Genomic DNA, 21,022 nt, shown 5'->3' with positions numbered 1-21,022 from the left:
TTTTGTTTTTTGTTTTTTTACTTTACAGTAGAACAGTTTTACTAATGGAGGTGAGGAAAAAACAGACCCACAGCAGTAACTATGAGTCCTGTACCTTTTCTGTTGAGATCTGAAGGATGCGCCTGTGCACAGTTTGTAGAAAGAGGGGCTGGTCAGATCAGGTGGTTGATTAATGCACATTGATGCAGATTGACTCCCATAATGTGTTGCAAGGTCGATAGCCATGTTATTTTATTTGTTACCGCGTAAGATGTTAAATTGCAGGGCTGCTGCCTCCTTCCTGTGCTAAGGCTCTTTCTCTAGCTTGTCTGTTTTCAGGAGCCAGTAATACAGCATCTCTCTGCACTCTGCGCCAGCCTCCATTTAAAGCGCAAACAGCCAAATGTGAATTACACTGCATTTTGAAAACACGATCAGGTAAAATTTTGGATTCAAGTTTTTTTTTGTTTGTTTTTTTTTAAATGTAGAGAGAACTTGATTTATTTTTATTTTTTGTCTTTCGGCTGTTCTCTTTCACCTCAGTAGATGATTTGCACGTCAGATTTTTATCCAGACGCAACCCTTCCATTTATACACACTAGATGTTACCCCTCTGTGGCTGAGGTCAATTTACAGTGTTCAATTAACAAGGAACAATGGGGATTGGGTACCCCAGCCTTGACCTGGTGAGGACTTGAACCGGCTACCCTTCAGTCACCTTAACTTGGCTTCCCTAAATGTTGTATTCAACTGTTTAGTTTCAGCTTTCAATATTTTCTTTCAAACTGTAGTGTGGTGTGATCTCATTTTTCTTGCTACAGGAAAATAAAATGATGGTAGATACTGTTGATAAGAAAAATTGACGTTTTTTTGCTCTCTTTGCAGCACTGGAGTATCACAATCTGAACACCTCCGTTGCAACCCGAGACTTCTGGGTTATTACAGGTAGGATTGTATTCATTGGTAAAAGCGCTTGACCCTCTTGTGCTACAGTGACCTGCATATAAAGGAACAGTCTTGAACATATTTAGTGGTTAGTGTATGACAGACATGTTTTAAACCTATTCAGTTATGAATTGTATTTTTTAAATGCACAACACTGTCTTGTATCCTATATAATGACAAACAAAGCTGTTTTTCTATTTTATTCTAATCTCATACAGGGCACTGTGTTTTAATGCCTATATTCTACTATAAACTGTAGTGAGGAGTAGCTTTCAAAGTCACCCACTCTGCTGTGTTGTATAATGGATGGGCCTTTCACTTCAGGCCATGTAGCTCTTAACCCTGCACTCACCGCAATGAGAGGCCGAGTCAGTCCAAGGTCATCCCTTAATGAGATTTATTCACACAAAGCAAGACGTACAACCAGTACTTCTGTTTTTCAGCCGTTGATAAAAAACAGTTTAAGCTGCGCTGGGTGATGTTTGGCCACGGTGGGATAGAAAATTAATATACAGTAGTTGATCAACACTGAAGTTTTTTCTCTCACATATCCACCAGACACAAAGACCAACAATAGCAGCTTCTCTAAACATCATGCTTGGTTTACATGTGACATAGTAATCTTTTCTCATTCGGCAAAAATTGTCGATTCTTTTGTCTTTCCTCCAACAAAGTGACAATGTTTAAATGTAACTGTAGTTTGTAGTAATTTTCCTGAAAGTTTCCTGGAGATCAAAGACTGTGATTTGACCTCTGGGATTTTTTTTTAATCTTATCAGCATCAGCCAGCATCAGTGCACAGATGTGTAGTTGTGTGCTATCTAAAAAAAGGTAGAATGCAAATGTATGAGTACATGTTAGATCATTCAGAAAGATGAAAAACAGTTTTGTGCAGTTTTATAACGAAAGATACAAATAATATGTGCGTTTGTGCTGATATTCGATATCTTCAGTGTTGTATGCCTTGTATTTGTTACAGTATTATGAGGGCTTACAATGAGTAGGATATGAAGAGGAACTTCAAGCAAATAAGACAGTGGGCCATCTTAGCCCATGACGGCCTTTTGACGAAGGATGAAAAACACACTTCAAATATAATTAAACAGCCCTGTATGAACTAGTTAGCTTTAAACATACAATAGACAACACAGTACTATTTAAAATGACTGATATGCCGTTAATATCCATGCACACTTACTGTAGATTCTGTGTCCCCCTGCCACGTTTCTAATTCTGCCTCTCTCCTCTCTTTGTGTGCTCTCGTTCCTAGCGAATCATTTATCGTCCCTTTTTAACAGCCATCTGGCCGTCCTCTCTCTTTTGTCTACATTTGCAGTGATCCAGGATGTGGATAACGTCAGCCTGGAGGGACAATACCAGAGCTTTGCCAATTTAATGGAGCAGCGGCTGGCAGAGTTGTTTGTGTTGGCAGGCCAGCAGGGCACTCGCTTTAGACGAGCCACGGCCGTAGGAAGCTACACTGTCCAGGTAAGAAGTTCCCGTCAGGACATGCCAGATCTGAGAATTTGTGACAACAATCTCTCGTTTTAGATTCTTACGGAATGCTAGCCAGACGTCTTCTTAACACATTAGTCCAACTTATAATTGTTGGCGTGTTGATACACAGGCTTGTGTGATTAGTTGTGGTCACCCTGAGGTTGAATGTTTTTTTCTAAGTAACTAAGAAGGCACCATTATCCCCACAACACACCCCTGTGTGAATGCAAGTTATTGTACATTTGTACCTGCTTTTGTGGAGTCTAAAAACTGTGAAGTCTAGAAAGGCGACAGGAGCCTGTGTCGTTTACGGCTGCTTCATCAGCCTTCATCCTCAACAGAAGCTTTTACATCATGTAGTGCAGTGGTTCTCAAACGTTTTTATACCAAGTACCAACTGAGAATATCCTGAGCTCTCGAAGTCACACCATTATCGCCAACGTTAAAGTACAGTGGCGTAAATAGGCCGTGCAAAGTCAGCTACAGAGGATTCACAGGAGGCAGATTTATTCCCAATCAGATAATCCTCCTCTTCCTCCTCACATGTACTTCACACACTGGTATAGTGAAATTAGATAAGTGAAAAAGATGATTTTGTTGATGATTTGTTACTTATTTCACTCTCTATGCACTCTGGTCAAAGTTCAAGTTGTACCACCAGAGGAAGTTCAGTGGTTTACGTACCACAGGTTGAGAACCATGGATGTTGAGTGTTTTTCCGTGTACAACCTTACACTTAACACAGATTCTTAACAAGCTACTAGGTTACAGTAACACCTGTACAGTATGTTAAACATTAAGTTAATATATATATATATATATATATATATATATATATATATATATATATATATGTTAAAATAAATAACTATGTATATAAAAATGAATGTAGTCTTCCAGATGCAAAAGATGTTCACAGATGTCACCTGCAACCAGGCTCTTATTGGTGCTTTACATCTATTTTCTTCAAAACATGAACCCAATTTAAAAAAATCAAGTCCTGAAACTAGTTTACACACAGACTTCCATTCAAAATTGCAACCAGTAAAGTCACCCGCTGGTGACTAACTGCTATTTCCACCCTACTTTCTGTGGTTCACTTTTCAAACCAGAAGACTTTTATGTGTCACACAACTATTGATCTCTCAAAACATTGCTGTCCCTGTTCTCTGCCTGTGTACATTTGAACAATGCGATGATAACAAAGTGGTAAATCACTGGGTACCTTCATTAATAACTGACAATCACTGTCTAAGGCAGCAGGAGGCAGTGAGTCAGCACCGCTAGACGGTGTAACTAACAAATCGGCTGTCAGATATGTACATTGCACTGTCGTTTATGGAAACAATGTGTTCACTGTTTCTTCTCCCAATCAGATGGTGAGCATCCGGAGGGTGTCGGGGTTGAGGAATCCCGCAGAAATGACCTACTATGTTCAGCAACATGGTTTGCCTCTACTGGGGACGTCGGCTGCCAAGGTCCTGAACACGGTGGACTCTCAGACGATCGCCCTCACACTGGGATACTTTGTCCAACTGCAAGCGGAACGTAAGCACAGCATGCAAAGCAACAAAAAAAAAAAAAACGCACGATGGAACCGGTGAAGAGAAAAGAAGAAAAAGCTCTTTGCTCTCTCTGAAAATGCTCCCTGCTGCAGGACAGTGCTTGTTTGGGCTGCAGTGCTGCCCACTGCCTTTGTGAAGAGGGGAGAGAATGAGATGTTGAGGATGGGAGGGAGGGAGGGAGAGAGGGAGAGAGGGAGAGTGTGCTGCATTCTCTCACAGATTGTTTGCCTACAACAGCTGAATCAGGCTTGCAGTATATCAGGTGGATCTGTCGGTCGTGTCACACGGCGTGGGCGTAACGGATGCCTCTGCACATTTCAGCAGGACAAGCACATTATACTTCTGTAGAACAAGTCAACCGGCAATTAGTCTTTTTTAGAGTTAAAAGTTAGGGGTTGGTAATTCTATAAAAGCAATAGCAGCCGACACAAAAAGAACAATTGAGCTAGCCTGATCCCGTCAAAGCTTCATCCCCCGAAACACTGGAAGTCATTGTGTGCAGTGGAAATTGGAATTTTGGCCGCCCTTTTCGCTGCCGTTGTTCTGTGACTTGTTCTTAAATGTCTATCTGGCTATCGTGTGTCTCAGCAGAATGCCGCTCAGGTCAGGCCAGTTAGGGACAAACAGCAAATCAGTCAATGTGGTCCGAATGAAATGACGGATGTACTTATTACAGTTTGGCAAAGCTGCTATGGCCAGCACCATGGTTATTTAAGATATAATATATAACAATTCTAATAACACTAATGTTATTTTGATATTTGTGTACTGACATTAGCCAACGCTCTTGCATAGAAATCCATATCTCTATTCAAGGTAACAGATGATTTCATTTTAAACGCCTTTTAATGATGTCGTCCGATGAACCGTCTCTGCTGTAACGTCTACGCTAAACTCTACTAGGAAACATCCAGAAGGAATTCTTCAGTTCTACTATTTAGCCTCATTATTTTGTTTTTCTCTTTAAGTGTATTTGTCACTAATGTATCACAACTAATCGTAGTCGAACAACAGTTCCCATGGTCTTATGCTGCTTGTTATTGTTTTGCTTGAGAGACCCCTACTGGCAGAAATGGTGTATTGCGCTGTTAAGATAAAAGCTACAAACACTAGCTTTAGTTGGATGTTGTGAAATTCAAAAAAGGAAGTTGTTTGTTTTTCAGCTGTGGTCAAGAACCCTCCTAACAACCTCTGGATCATCGCTGCAGTGTTGGCCCCCATCTCTGTTGTGACACTCATCATCATCATCATCACAGCCGTGTTGTGCAGGAAGAACAAAAATGACTTCAAAGCTGATGCCATCGGAAACCTCAACCCCCGGGCAAAGGTTTGTGTCATTTTTTTTAATCTGCTTGCCCATCAGGAAGATGACAGTCATAAAGAGCTGTATAGATTATTCTGTTTTTCATATTAAAATGTAATGATTTGTTGGCTAGACAAAAATATTGTTCTCTTGTTTTCTGATTCTTTATTACATTATGAACTTTATGAAAATGATTATTAGTTGTTGCCTTGAAGTGGGCATATATATTTGCTTATTTTAACCATAAGAGGGCCAAAAAATGTCCTGTGAGTAAGTGCTATTGCTATTTCCAGAGTAAAAACAAAATGTTTTATTTAAATAAAAACTGAAGTACTACACGAACAAGCTAAATTAGAAATTTTGACATTTTTAAAATTGCATTTGTTTGAGTCTTTGTCTCAATGTCCAAAAACAGGCCAAAAAATGGAAACCATGTACGGGCGTTTTTCCAACTCTCTCCTCTCTGGTGACTAAGACACTGATTCTCTGGCATGAAATTACCGTAATAACCACATGTACAAACCATTGCATAATTACGGTAATGCAAAGGGATGTGGTACACTCGTTGTTAAAGGGTTAAAAATGCGCAAGTGAATTGTTATATGCAATTACAGTATCACTACTTTTCTTAACTTATAATAGTAATGGTTAATAGTTAATAGTAATGACTACGTTTCTGCAGTGACCACTGACTGAACAGATTCTTATCAACAGGTATGGGGGTTTATGGCACATAAGGAATTGAATACATCTGATTTTTTTTATAATATAAAAAATAAAATAATAATAATAAACAAACCGACAACTGCGTCTATGACGAGTAAGACGTTTTCAGTAGTAAACGAAAGATGAGTAGATATTGTGTTCGTTGAGACTGACGAAAGTGCAGCAATATCTGTGGGGAGTCATATACAATATAATTGTATCCATTTGTTTTCTTTTTATGTTCTGTATTTGCTAATTGCTCCTGTATGACCTGTTTTGATGCGCGGTAAGATTCATAGTCTGACAGAACAACACACACACACACAGTCAGGCTTACACAGCTATTCTTCTTAGGACTTGAAGTGTAACCTTGATCATAACCAGTTAACGCCTAACCCTAAACTCAAGCAGCTCCTCAGAAATCAGGTTCTGCCTCATTGTGACCAAGTTTTGGTCTCCATCAGGACTACTGGTCCTGACAAGGCCAGTGTTTATGCCAGAAAAGGTCCTAAAGAAGTGTCAAATACAAGAACGAACACACACACACATGCACTCACACTTTGTTTAAACCATTTCCCCTCTCTCTCTCTTTCAGATGGCGTATCGCAGAGATGTGGGCTATTATCACCAGGTATCTGCTGTATTCTCTCTGTTTCCTCTCATTAGCCGTCTCTGTTTTCATCCTCGGGGCTCAGCAGTGCCGACAGGAGGATTTAAAAAAAGGATTCTGTGCAAACATCACCTGCGACTTATTTCAATAAATCCCGCTGTGCAGATGGAAACGAAGGATACGAGGGCACTTTAGAGTGACAAACCTTTTCACAATGATTTCCGAGGATGAAGGGCTGGCATGAAAGGATCTCCTTATAGGTGTCTCCAGATAAAAAATTGATACGCTGGGGCTGTTTTGAATGTCAGCTTTTCAAGAAGAATGAGTGCGTGTCTGCGTGTGTGTGCGAAACTTTGTATTTATTGTATCACGGGCGTCACAAATGTCCCAATCAAAGTTATCTTTCCACCTCTGTGTCCACTGTTTTTTGTGCTCAGTGGTCTGCGGTCATACACCAGTGTGGGATAATGAAAATGCAGAGTATAGCACTCAGCATGCTCACTCACTGCTTTATTTAGTGAATATCATTAGAGTGGATTCTTCTGTGGAAGTGGAAGCAGCTTCAGTGCGAAGCTCTCACGGCTGTTAATATCATCGCAGGAACTCTCTCATCGTGTTAAAACCTTAATTTCGTCACGTCAGATGAAATTACTAATCTCAAAATCTCAAAAAAGAATTCTTAAAAGATATTGACTGCCTCAAAGTTGGGGGCGTGTTAATCAGAATTTCAGGCTTTTAATCCCAGCTACAACAGCCCACACTTCTGAGAATAATATTCCTAAACCTAACCTGTCCACGTCTATAGAACAAAGGAACAGAGGCATTTACAGCCACTGTAAATGCCTCACGTGTCATAATTTGCAAAATCTCCGTCAGTTATCTTTTTCTTGATGAGTTTGTGGTGTCAGTCACTAGTTTCAGGCGTTCTTAAATACAGCAGGATGTCCATTTTGTTAATTATGGTCCCATTAAGAGTCACGCTCACTTCTTCTCTTCCAAATATGTTTACATCTGTTTCTTCTCAAGGCTTGAAAATGGCACAAACCATTGGATTACATCACTGTGTGTTACTGCTTGGCGTATGCATAGTATCTATGTGTATGTGTGTGCGTGTGTGTTTTATAGGAAGAGTGAAGATGCATGTTCGTCAGGGGAGTTTCACATATTGATTTTTGCAATTTATGATACTGCATTCACAGTGGTCATAAATCTCTCTCTCTCTCGTTGTACGGGTTTTGAACTCGTTTGACCTCCGCGCTTTTTCTTATAAATATATGAACGTCTTTTTTAAGAGGAACAGGCTCAGAAAAAAAACACCATTAGACTTCTCTCTCCACCCCTCCCACACTCTAATGTGTCCTAACTTTTCATTGCAAGTCTGCAAATCACATCTGTCACCGCCCACTGTGCGTAATTGTTCTGACAAGAATTTGAAGGAGGATGAAAAAGCGCCTTGGTTAAATCTGTGCTTATCAATTTCAAAACGGAGCAGCACATCCATCCCAGTCCAGTTTGTTAAATCCTCTGGACATATCTTAAAGATATGCGCTTATAGAATTTTTTTTGAGATGTCTATTTAAGGAACAGTTATGTATATCTCATCTCTCTGGTATCAGTGTTGTCTCTTTGTAACTGCAGATATGTGAAAGTAAATTCATTTCTTTCTTTTTTCTCATTTTCTCTTCCGCCCCCATCAGCCAGTCCAGGGTTTTGACTATGCCAAGCAGCACCTGGGCCAACAGGGAGGAGACGAGGAGACCCTTCCCGTCAGTCAGGACACGTTAGTGATGTCGCTACAAATAAGGGACACGCCACTCTCACTGGAGAAGGCCTTGCATCAAGATGGAACCGCCCACAAGAAAAGCCTCAGCAATGACAAACACAAGAGGTATTTTCTCTGTCATTATATTCAATTTCATCTGTATTTGTGTAGCACCAAATCACAGCATACATTGTTTTAAGTACATAGTGAGGCAGAAACCTTAACAATAGTATAGTGAGAAGAGAAACACAACAGTGACCCTGTATCAAGTGATGTACCATAGATTGTTGATGTATATATATATATACGTCATCATTCGGTCTTAGGGTCTGACAGAAAGTCTAGGAGAAACTTTATACAACCAAGAGCCAAAAAGCGTCTCTCTCTCTAGGCTAATTACCAGGGAATAAATAAATGAGTGGAAATGAAGGGACTGGCAGCAATAGGCAGGAAGTTATCCAAAAGATGACACAGCACTGATTTTCATACATTTTTTTAATAATATATAATATAATTTAATAATATTTTTGCCTGACTCAAACCATGACTGACTCAAACCATTTTAAATCTTTTAAATTTTTTAGTATAATATGAGACATTCCCAAGCTACGCAGTGGGTTTTTTTTATGCCAAGACACTGCATGTGTTTTCAGAAGTGAAATCTACTGCTCATAGAAACTAAAAAAAAAAAAAACGGCTGTTCAGCAGTTTGAGGGGATAAATGCTGTTGTAAATACTTGAATATAAATATGTGACTGTTTGTTTTTTATTGTTGTGGCAGAGCAGTGTATGTCTGCGCCCTGTTTTCAAGTGTTTCAGTTGTCCTTCTTTTGCCCTCTGTAAAGGCTTTTCAAACTTAATTTAAACTTTCTTTTTTATTTCCATGGCTTTATGACTTAGCAAAGTCAAAAACACACCAAGTCAGCAACAATATCAAACCAGTCAGCAGTTTTATCGTTGTTGATAAGTTAAGTTAAGGTGTTCAAAGAAGGAATTACATTTTTCTCACAGATTTTTGAAAGCAAAAAAAAAAACCCAAAACATGCTATAATATTACTGCAGCTGTTGTTCATAACTGGGCTAGAGATATATCTTAGATCCTGTTGATGTAATGGTGAGGATAGTGCAGCGGTTCAGCAGTATTTGTCGTGGGTTATATCATGTTAGTGTGTCAGAGGGAAACATGTTTCCTCTTCAATCACTTGAGATAATCAGCGACACCATGACAGCAGAGATATTCTACAATATCACAGTAATATATTTGTTTAGAGTGTGTTTGTGTTTGCTTGAGGATTGTACAGCTGCCATGACAAATCTCCTGGGTCCTGTAGAGAGGTTTGGGCAATAAAACACAAACAAAATCCCTCCTGCCCTATCGTCTGTCCCTTGTTCTACCCTGATGCTGAATGATAGTCGTAAACCGCGTTTGCTGTGGGCACATGAGACCGACCGTCGTCGTCGTTTGACTGTCGGTGGCAGTGTTTCTGATATTAATTGCCACTTTTAATCATGCTAATTTAATAAATCAAGTATAGGCAAAAGGGCGTCATTTTTCAAAGCCGCGCTGGATAATGAGAACCGAGGAAATTTATGTGGCACAATCGGCAATCCATGGACCAAAGGTCCCGCAGTAATGGCTCCGGAGCCTCCTGAGACAGCAGTGGTTGTTCATGTATGGTTTACTGAACTATTGGTGATGAACGTCCCTATGATTTAATGAGATGAAATGTAGTCAGTGTTTCATCTTTAGCGTATTTTTTTATGTTTTTGTTTTTTTCTTCAATCAGCTACATGCTTTTCCCGTTTTTTCCCGAGTCAGACATACTAAGATCATACATGAAAACCAATCCAAAATGCTTTGTAATTGTATTCCTTTACTAGAAATCACGTCACATGAGCTCAGCAGGACTCTAAAACACCTTTAAAGCTGCATTATGTAACTTGTTTTTATTGATTTTTGTTTTTGTTTATTTTGTATCTGTTTGGTCTGCGTGAACAGATGTGATTTAACATTATTTGTGTGCGGCTAGCGGACCTTACTGAGGGAGTTGCGTGTATACAGCAGCAGAGCAGCGGTGGACGGGGCAACAAGTGTTTATCCCGTCAAACTGACGAATGACTTGTTTTTCTAAACAGTTTCATTTTATTCCTCTATGCTGAAACGTTTACTGCTGCAATGTTGCCACCGCCTGTGTGCGGCGTGGAATAATGTCACCGGGCGACACAAGATCTGAACTCCTCTATACTGAGAGAGTTGTTTGGAGCTGGTAGACTTAATTAGCATTGTGTAAACTCATCCAACAGACACACTGTAGTGTAGCATTGAGTATTAATGACCTCAGTTTTACATAAATATGATAAAATAACAATATGATATCAGCACATTTAGTGGCTGGATACGCCGATGCAATGTAAAGCCTAGAGCACACTGACGTTTAATTAACTTACTTTCAAATAAATTCTGGGTCTTTGACATTCATTCATTTATATCTGTCTTATTGTACACAAGTTTAACACTTTTATTATGCACTAAACAAAATAGCCATTTTAACTTGTTCAAACCTGCTTCATTTTTTACACATTACATGGAGCCGGCTCCCCGAAGCACCGCCTGACTGTTCCAGTGTGTCCTCGCGCTGTTATCATTTTTACCAGACAATTAGAGGATAGACCGTGGCGCTTTGATGTCACTGTAAGCCTCGTGGCCCTCTGAGCTGTGACTCGATCAGCTCTAATTCTTACTACAGTTCAGTGTTTGAAGCTCGCGAAACAGGAATTGGATAAAGCAGTTGTTTGTCCAATTAACGGAGGGAGCCGTCCTCCCGTAACCCAGGACATGATTGTCCTGGTTTTTGAAAAGAAGAATGTCACGACACGAGAAGTTCGGATGCAAATGTATAGATAAATATACAAATACTGTATATACACACACAATTCAGGAAGAAAATCACTTATTTTCCACATTATTGTCATAAAATCTGATGTGATTTTTCTTGCCTTTGCTACCTTCTCACTATAAAACCCGTGGGTATTAATTAACTATACTGAACAGTCTCAATTTCCACTCAAATTTACTTATATTAAAACAGGCAGTATGTAATTATGGTTTTAATATAAACACACACATAAAAAAAAAAAACAATATTATTATGTTATGTTTGCTGGAGGCTTAAGAGAGGGGGAGAGGAAGGTGAGGTTGTTAAAGGGAAGGAATGACATAACCTGGCTGTGTGCCCAGCCTTCTTGGGAGCTCACCGCCTTTTACTGTTGCTATGGTTACTTGCAGCAAGTTGCCGAGTGAGGATGGTTCCGTCATCAGCAACGAATCAGAGAAGCTGAATTCCGGCAGGGGCTTGACAGTGCCGAAAGTCACAGCACAGCAGAAACTGACAAAGGAGGAGACGCGCAAGAGGGACGGTGAGAGTCGTACACTGAAGCAAAAAATAAATATTATACAATATTTTACAGCTCCTTTGCAGGCAAGGTCAGGTGTGTCACAAAAAAGAACTGCTCACTGTTCCCTTCTGCTTGTCACATTCAGTTAAAGTTGGACCGTATGGATTCTCACATCACGACATGCTAATTGTTCAAAAGTGCGCCGGGGTCGCGAGTTAAAAGAATAAAATGAACATGCTCTGATTTGGACTTTAATCTCGAGATTATGAAGAAGAAGAATTGAAGAATTAAATTTTTATTAATCCCCTTAGGGAAAGTATTCCTCTGCATTTGACCCATCCTAGAATTAGGAGCAGTGGGCTGCCACACTGAGTAGCGTGTGGCATACATTTGTAATACAATTACAAATGTATGATTTCCTTAATGGACGGATTTGAATAATTCATCAGCTTGAGAGTTGAGATAATCCAGAATTGAATCTAGTTTCAGATTCTTGTGTCAGATAGGGAGTAAAAGTGCAAAGTCAGCTTCTGACATCCGTCACACCGATGCATCGCCACGACATTGGAAGCCAGAACCATTTTTGTGATCTATTGTCTCCACCACTTCATTTGCTGATGTAGGCGACTGATGTTTGACACAGTCGCACCACCGTGTGTCATTGATGAGAGTGACAGAGGGGACACACACACACACGCACACAGTATCTTCTGCTCCTGAATGACAATGTAATGATTAGACGTATTTGTAGTCCCTTTGTGAGTGAACTCCCTCTTTGTTCTTCAGATCCATATGACACCTCCTCTGGCTCCCTGCAGCTCATTTCCATAAAGCCGGTGGTGGCTCAGCCTAGTTACTCGCACCCTGCATCATCTGACCGCAGCCAGGACTCAGCCATAGTCAACGGAGAGGTGATGAACATGCACACATGCGTTTGTAGGGCTGTACGTACTGTAACATAAGTAAATTCACATGTGTGCACTAACCTCTTGTCATGACACTTGGCTTGTCGCCACTAAAAAGCAATTTTTATTCCTCTGTGCTGGTGACAGCTGTGGCTGAAGGTACCCTACTAAATTCATGAGGAAATTCTGGCAAAATAAAAATCCCTTGGACCCCAAGCATGAACAGATTAGTATTAGTGGCCAAAAAAGTTCAAGGTCAGTGTGGCCTATTTTTTTTTTTTTTTTGCTGTGTGAACACTTATTCACCATTAATTAGTTGCTTATTAGCATGCAAATTAGTAACATATTGGCACTTAATTAGTCATTAGTAAGTACTTATTAATGCCTTATAATGCATGGCCTTATTGTACAACCAGTAAGCCATTAACTAAGAGTTTTCCCTCAATAACCTTAGAATTATTGCTAATTAGTAGTAAGTTGTTGTATACGAATAACCACCTTATAAAGTCCATACTAAGCAAAGCATTTTGAGATCGTAATTCATATACAACAACTTCCTTACTTACTATATAAGTTATATTTAATGTAATATAAAAGGTATGATTTTATTTTCCATGTTTAAAAATGTGATTCTTTGCATTTATTTTGAACGTATTCTCTAGACAATCACACAAAGTGTGAAGGGCACTGTTTAAAGTGTATACACAGTTGGTTCAATAGCATGATGTAGCACATGTTTGTCGTTCTTTGTTGTTATTGTTCTTTCATTCCATCTCTAAATCTGAAGTCTTTTGTTCAACGTGTATTGAATCGATTGCATAACTTTTCAAGCCTTATATCCTCACACCCTCTGATCACACGCAACAGTGTAAGACAAGGACACGGCCAAAACACACACAGCATGGAGAACCTTGCGTCTGTTTCCGTCCCGATCACGCTCTCCACACGCTCCGCTGCATCCTGCGCTTTCTCTCTTCTCTCTCTGCAGGTGAACTTGGCTCTGAAGCAGAAGTCAGACATCGAGCACTACAGGAACAAGCTGAGGCTGAAGGCTAAGAGGAAGGGCTATTACGACTTCCCGTCCAACGACGGCAGCAGCGGCAGCCGGGCGCTGGCGCAGAGGCAGCGGCACAGCCATGAGAGGGCAGCCGGTGAGCATGGCAGACCACTGGAGCCTGATGATGAGCGAGGTTCCACTTATGTCAAGTCTCACAGGAGGTGAGGGGAGAGTGGGGAGAACAAAAAAAAAAAAGGTGGAACCTGCAGTTTGGCTGAGTGTAAACAGGAAGTAAAATGAATGCTTGCGTAAGGTTGTGAGGAGACTTCTATTACAAGGACACAGTTTGAAACATCGCAGTAGTGGCTCATGTCTTATTTAATTAGATAATTGATAAGAGAAACAGTTGCTTCTGACTTTGACTCTGACTCTTTATCCTTTCTTACTACTCAGTGATTAGTCGTGAGCTTCCATATGGAAGATAACAGGTTTGGCAAGTTGTTACATTGTCCTGCTTTTGTTGTGCGATGTCCACCAGATGTCTAGCCAAGCAACAGGCCACCATGGTTGGGGAAAATACAGAATTATTAAATTACCATAATCATCACTTTCCTTTACTCAAAACGCCAAAAGCACCACAAGCCGTTAAAACACAGTCATATTGATGTGCACGTCTGTAGACACATGTTCCTGATGAAATATAATTGAGTGTGCAGTTTATTTGTGTACGGGAATGTATTTTTGTCACAGGTTGCACACAAAAATGCAAATGACCACGTTTGGGTGATACAGATTTAGGTCAAGCACACAAACAGTCTTTTCCACACCAGATTAACACACACCAAATAAAGCTGCTACGCACACAGGAAGCAACTTTTGAATTGTGGCTTGAAGTGTACGTGGCGATGAGTCGTGCGGCTCTTCGTACTTATCTCCCACGCTGGTGAGCGCGATAAGGATTGTAGCAATTATTTATTGTGGGAAATAGTGTGCGGTTCGTCAGCCGCACAGACGACACAACATTCCCAAAGGCTGAAGTCATCACTTAAGAGCATGTTTGCTCTTATGTATCTTGTCATCAGTCAGTGATTTTGATTCTTACTGTGCAAAAACCTCAGGATTTCAAGAGAAATTCTCATGTATTACCTTTGATATGAGATTATGATGTTAAAACTGATTGCAGTGTATACTCACTCACACTCACTCCAGTCGCCTGTCCATCACAGGGCCGCATAGAGACAAACAACCATTCACTCTCACACTCACCAAATTAGTGATAATTAGTGTCCAATTTTGCACAGTATAATGACAATAGAAATACAACACCATCCACATTTAAATTGGTTCCCTGTAATTCTCGCCATCTTCTATTTTCCATAACCCAGTTTTGGCTGGCCTCTTTTTTTTTCCTTCTGTTTCATTCCAAGGTTAACCCCTCCAACTGGTGTTGCATTTAAGTACAATTTGCATTTCATTGTGCACACTTATATTATACACACAAATATTAATAGCATTTGGAACCCTTAGGGGCGCACGCGTTGTCACGTCTTGCATCTTTGAAGGTCCACTGTGTAAGAATTGGTGACATCTAACGGTGCGATTATAGAGTGCAACAAATGAAGATGCTTCTGCTCACGCTCTCCCTTCAAACGCACACCAGTGAATTACAGTGGTGTGTTTACATGAAGGTTATAAATGCTCTTTCACAATTCTCTCCACTCCTACACGTTACTACTATTCTGCTTTGTCCTTCTTCTTCCACCTTAGTTTATGCATCAGATGTGTGTCGGTGGAAATGCTCTTCTTCGTTTGTGTCGGTTAAACTTTTGCTTCAAAACGCCACATCGTGCTCTGGCTGATTCGTCTGTTCACACACTGTACCTTCAAATACACAGACCTTTTTTACTCAGTTTCATTACGAGATATCTCAAGTGACATAACTCTCTGAAAGGAGAGCAGATACCTCTATGAACTGTGTTCATCGTTTCTCATTCATTATACCACATCGCCCCCTCCGCCTCCCAGTCCCCTTTCACTGCGGGCACACTAAAACTCAGAAATAATTGAAATGTTTGAGTTTAATAAACACCTCAGGTCTAACTCTCTCTCTCTCTGCTCCCCGCTGTAATTGGCAGGCACTCCCAGGTAGGGCAGACGGCCTATCGCAGCAGACAGAGTCTCAGCAGTCCCAGTCCTGGGGGGACGGAGATGGACCTGCTTGTTATGAGGGAGAGACCAAGGAGAGGCATCCGCAACAGCGGCTATGACGTGAGTCACATTCCATCATCCACTCATCCCCCGTGTCCTGAGAAGATGGTCTGTATAGGTCATTTTACAGTATATTAAGGCTACGTCCAAACTACTATGTTTTCATTTGGCCATTCAGATACACCGGTCGTGCGTGTGCTGTTGTCGACAGGAAGAACATTTTCCTCCTCTGCAGTTGTAAGGGTTACTGTGTTGAGGCAGACAAAGAGGTGATTAGTTGAGGCTTTAATTCACAGCGGATTGTTGAGTAAGGACCAATCAGGAGGAGACCTGGTAACTGCATCATGATTTTCAAATGGCTCAGACTGAAACGCAGCCCTGTCTGCGTTTATAGGGTTAAAATATGCCGTAGTGTGGATAACCAGAGCAGAATTCATGTGAGTTTAACCCTTAGAAGGCAGAACATTTTGGCTGCTTTGTTCCGTTAATATGTTTAAACATACACTATATACAGAGGGTATAAGATATATCCTTTTTTCCAGCACAACCTAGGAAATCTGATGGAAAAAAATAATAATTTTCACCAACTGTATAAATACACCTGAGCAAAAAGTACTAACAATGTTTAAAATCGGATTGAATTTGTGAAACGTGGAAGTACATCACAGTTCAAAGTTCACTTGGCACATTTTTTACATTTTTTATGAACAAAAACAAAAGAAAAACTGTCTTTTTTTGTGACTCCTGCACAATTATTGCCACTTTATGTCACTACTAAAAATGCGATATGGAATGAATTATAACTTTGACTCAACAACACATAAGAACACATTTTTTAAAACCTCAATATGTGACCTATAGACGATTATTATTCGTTTATAGGTATTATTCACACGGCAATTTACCATTTTAAGGGGTTAAATAAAAATGGAGTAGTGTCGATGTAACCTTAGTAGGCTCATGCACAACAGATGCTCTAACTGTAACTTTCACTTGTTGGTTACAAATAAACTTTTTCTATGTTATATGTATTATAAATGGGGGACTGGAGCCATTACCTGTACTGAAAATCAAGAATACAAAGGATAGGTGGTATATAGTTAATGGATGGATGAGGATGTATGATTCAAAAGACGTTTAATCACGTACTTTATGGATTCTCACATTTATTAACAAATTCCGATGCGACTCTTTTCACTTAAGTAATTGCCCTGTTGAAGAGGCACTGCAGCAGCAGCAGAGTGAGAAATCAGATGTATTCTGCTCAGGTGTGGTTTCAAGTCAGCCAGAGTTAGCCAGAGGAGAAGTGGTTCATTCATATTTAAAGAGTTCAAATTTATAAGGTCCTGTCATCTTGATACATAATGCATCTCAGGGTGGCTGCTTTTATGCCTCCCCTTTTTGATTGCTCCATTATGGCTCTGTGTATGTCTCTTCCTGAGTCTGAAAGAAGAGCAGACCATTCCTTAAAAAAAGGATTTACATTCTGATCTGTCCTTTCAGTAAAGTGAGTAAGCAGGAGGTATGTTAATGCAGAAGTAGCTGCGGTGTACCTGCAAATTGTCGCAACGAGAAAAGCACAGTTGTAATTGGCTCTGGCATCATGCAAAACAGTCTCTTTGCTTTAAAATCAAATACAGGGAAATAAACCTGAAGGAGAACGTTAGGATGCTTACTTACCTGGGACAGAATAAATACACTGGCAACAAGGGGAAACACCAAGAATAAACACTAAAGGGAGGGGAATTAACGAGTCACAGGAAGTAAAACGAGACATGATACACACAGTCACAGTCAAGAGAACACATCACACCTGTGCTGTGCTCCCTCCACTGGCTTCCTATTTGTTTTTTTTAGGATTGATTTTGATTGATTGTATTGCTGTTTTTTTAAAGCTCTTAATGGTTTGGCACCATCTTACCTCTGTGAACTCCTTCTACCTCACCTCATCCCGAGCGCTGAGGTCTAGTAACAGGTTGCTTTTAGATGTGCCAAAAACTGGACTAAGAACTCAGGGCGATTGAGCCTTTTCTGTAGCTGCCCCTAAACTTTGGACCGATTTACCCATGGAAATTAAATCTGCCCCACCATTGAACCTTTTAAATCACTTAAACCACCTCTTCTCCCCGGCCTTCGCTTCAGGATGAGAATAGTCAACCTGGACACTTCTACCTAGATTTTCCCATGTCTTTTTTTTAATTGTTTTTATGTTTTATACCTTGTTGCTATTGCTATATTAAATAAAAGTAGATAATATGAGAATGAAATGATTGACATTGTAATTATAGGAGCCGAATGTGTGTTATGAGGTTTGGTGTAATTCACTCAATGTGTGTGTGGGGTCGCTGTGCTCCCAGAGGGGGGAGCTCAGGTGTATATAGGTGGCATTATCACTGTCATTGTCAGGTTTGTGAACCGGAAGGGCAAACGGTTTTCGACCGCTGTACCGCGGAGGCGCTACTCGTGAATGTTTTGGATTGTTTCATGGAATTTCATTATGCAAAGAAAACGCACAGCAATAAAACCAATATATTGCAACGAAACGAACAGCGTGGACATTCAATCAGAGTTCAAAAGAGCGATCGCCAAGGCAAAGCGCGTCAACCAGGTCATCCGGAGTCAGAAACCTCAGTAGCGGAAGTTTGAGGCTGAGCTGCTATAATATTAGTCGAAAACCTGCACCAGTTGGAACTTTGTGGGACACTTAAGGCACGTTTGGTACGGAACGAAGAGAACGCCGGAGGTCCAGATCCCGTGAACGCCGTCATCGTACCCGCTCACGAGAGCGCAAGACGGGGGGAGCTGCTGGAAGCGGTTTGGAATTTGAGGGAATTTGGAGAGCGTCTGGACGTGGATATCGAGACGCAAGACGGGCGGTGCTGGAGCTGAACCTGGCTGTGGAGCATCGGATCATCGGACCATTACCATCGGATCATCGGACCATCAGACCATGGAACTACCGCATGGCGCCCAACGCACGGAGGTATGTGTAGCGCTACACCGGTAAATGGCCATTGAAATTGTGTGCACACATCGCCGGGCATAAACCCAATGCATTGGTCGCCGAAGCGAGGGGGACAATAAACTTTGCGTCGCATCCGTTGATTGCTGCTGGCTGTTTATGAACTGACTATTCATCATAAGAAGAAGCAGCGCTATGTCGGACACAATTGAAGCTGCTGGGACTAATGTGCAAAATGTTATTACATCTAGTAGTGTGGCTGGCGGTATTGAAACGCAAACTCAAAAACGTGTGGTTAAACTCACTGCAAAGGCGCTTGTTAATGAATTAGACAGGTTGCAGTCTGGCAGAAAAGCTAAGTTAAATAAAACAGCCATCATAAGAAAATCAATACAAGATTTGATGCTAAAGAATGATAAAACAAAGGTACAGGATGCTCTTGATGAATTGTTGGAAGTCTGTTATGAAGCAAAATACATGCATAATAATTTGTTGGATTCTTTGCCATGTGAGGAAAAGGAAAAACATGAAATATGGTTCAAGGCAAAAATGTTGCCTATTAGTGAGTGTATTGCTAACACAAAAATGTGGGTATCAAATGATGACAGTGTTGCAAACGAAAATGGTAATGTTGTGGATGAAGTTAATCCTAATGACAGTGTTTCAAATATTAGTAAGCACTCGAGCCATAGGAGCCGTAGTAGTGTAAGATCAAGTACTGTATCCTCTGCAGCCATAATGGTTGAAGCAGAAAGGGCAGCGCTTGTTGCTCTGGCTGCAGCTTTAAAAGAAAAGCATGACTTGGAGGAACAGGAACAGCAGCTGAAAAGGAAAAGAGAACAGCTTGATTTACAAGCTGAAATAGCTGCATCCACTGCTAAGCTGGCTGTATTACAGGCTTCAGAGCGGAGAGGTTCTTCTCAAGCACACAGCAATGGCATGAATTCCTATTTGGAAAAGGAGAAAAGGAAAAGACTTGAAAACTCTGTCACCACGTTGAACCCTATGGCAAAGACGTACCATCCTGTTGCATGGAAATCAACACAAAATGAACTGTCAAAATGGTCACTACCACCCAAGGAAATCTTATTAAAGGATGTGCAACCCAAGGAAACTGAGCAATGGGTCCAAGCTGCTTCAATGCACCAGTGCAGCCAAAAAGAGCAGCAACAGGTCAACATATCTAAAACATTGCCGCATTTTCAACACCAGTCATCAACTGCTCAACCTATGCAACAACACCACATTGGCCAAAGTCCACCTGACATACTTACCATAATGCAAAGGCAAAATGAAATAACAGCAGCTCTGGTACAGCAACAGCGTATGATGACACTACCACCACGAGATATTCCCACATTTGAGGGGGACCCTCTCCATTACAGGACGTTCATCAAAGCCTTTGAGCAAGGAGTAGAGGAAAAGGCAGGACAAGTGGATTGTTTGTACTATCTGGAACAGTTCACAAGAGGACAGCCACGTGAACTGGTGCGAAGCTGCCAGCATATGGCTCCAGAGCGTGGTTATGCAGTGGCAAAGGAACTTCTCCAGAAACATTTTGGAAATCAGTACAAAATTGCAAGTGCTTATATGGAAAAGGCTCTGGCCTGGCAGACAGTTAAATCTGAGGACGTAAGAACTCTGCAAGCCTATTCATTATTTCTGCGTGGATGCTGCAATGTAATGGAAGAGCTTCAGTACATGCAGGAACTGAATATGCCAGTAAATATAAGAGCCATTGTGTCAAAGCTGCCATTCAGAATGAGGGAGCAATGGAGGACCATAGCCCATGACATAATGGAGACAACCAATCAACCAGCTTGCTTCATGGATATGGTCATGTTCATTGAGCGTCGTGTCAGGATTCTTTCTGACCCTTTGTTTGGTGAGATACAGGAGTCATCTGGTGTTGCTGGGATAAAGTCTGTCACTGGGTTTAAAGCACAACCTCGATACATTATGAAAGGAAATGTCATGGCCACCACCATAACATCTATGGAAGCGCCGGAAAAGGTTGAGGAGCCCACAGCAGGCCCAGAAAAGACTGAATGCCTTTGCTGTGCTCGTAGCCATTCTTTGGAGGACTGTAAACAGTTCAAGGGTTGGAAGCACAAGGAAAAGATTCAGATTCTGAGGCAAAGGGGGGTTTGTTTTGCATGTTTATGTGTGGGACACATGAGTCGTGACT

The 21,022-nt window shown here is 40.9% G+C and overlaps 1 protein-coding gene across 4 annotated transcripts in view; it reads left to right on the top strand.

Annotated features, from left to right (window-relative positions):
- Nucleotides 1–21,022, top strand: part of kiaa1549lb (KIAA1549-like b) — a 70,650-nt gene that overhangs the window by 41,433 nt on the left and 8,195 nt on the right. For 2 of the 4 annotated variants that reach the window (XM_058629095.1, XM_058629094.1), the window contains exons 8-18: nucleotides 304–417; nucleotides 865–924; nucleotides 2,261–2,412; nucleotides 3,798–3,969; nucleotides 5,150–5,313; nucleotides 6,590–6,625; nucleotides 8,302–8,492; nucleotides 11,653–11,783; nucleotides 12,549–12,673; nucleotides 13,656–13,885; nucleotides 15,800–15,932. In XM_058629095.1, coding sequence (XP_058485078.1) covers nucleotides 304–417; nucleotides 865–924; nucleotides 2,261–2,412; nucleotides 3,798–3,969; nucleotides 5,150–5,313; nucleotides 6,590–6,625; nucleotides 8,302–8,492; nucleotides 11,653–11,783; nucleotides 12,549–12,673; nucleotides 13,656–13,885; nucleotides 15,800–15,932 — 1,508 coding nt within the window. The remainder of the gene's footprint in view (nucleotides 1–303; nucleotides 418–864; nucleotides 925–2,260; nucleotides 2,413–3,797; nucleotides 3,970–5,149; nucleotides 5,314–6,589; nucleotides 6,626–8,301; nucleotides 8,493–11,652; nucleotides 11,784–12,548; nucleotides 12,674–13,655; nucleotides 13,886–15,799; nucleotides 15,933–21,022) is intronic. The other 2 variants (XM_058629097.1, XM_058629096.1) reach the window with 1 other exon arrangement.

The sequence above is a fragment of the Solea solea genome, chromosome 5 (assembly GCF_958295425.1).
Source record: "Solea solea chromosome 5, fSolSol10.1, whole genome shotgun sequence".
NCBI classification, from domain to species: Eukaryota; Metazoa; Chordata; class Actinopteri; order Pleuronectiformes; family Soleidae; genus Solea; species Solea solea.
The sequence above is the reverse complement of the archived record's forward strand: the minus strand, read 5'-3'. Positions and strand labels throughout refer to the sequence as shown.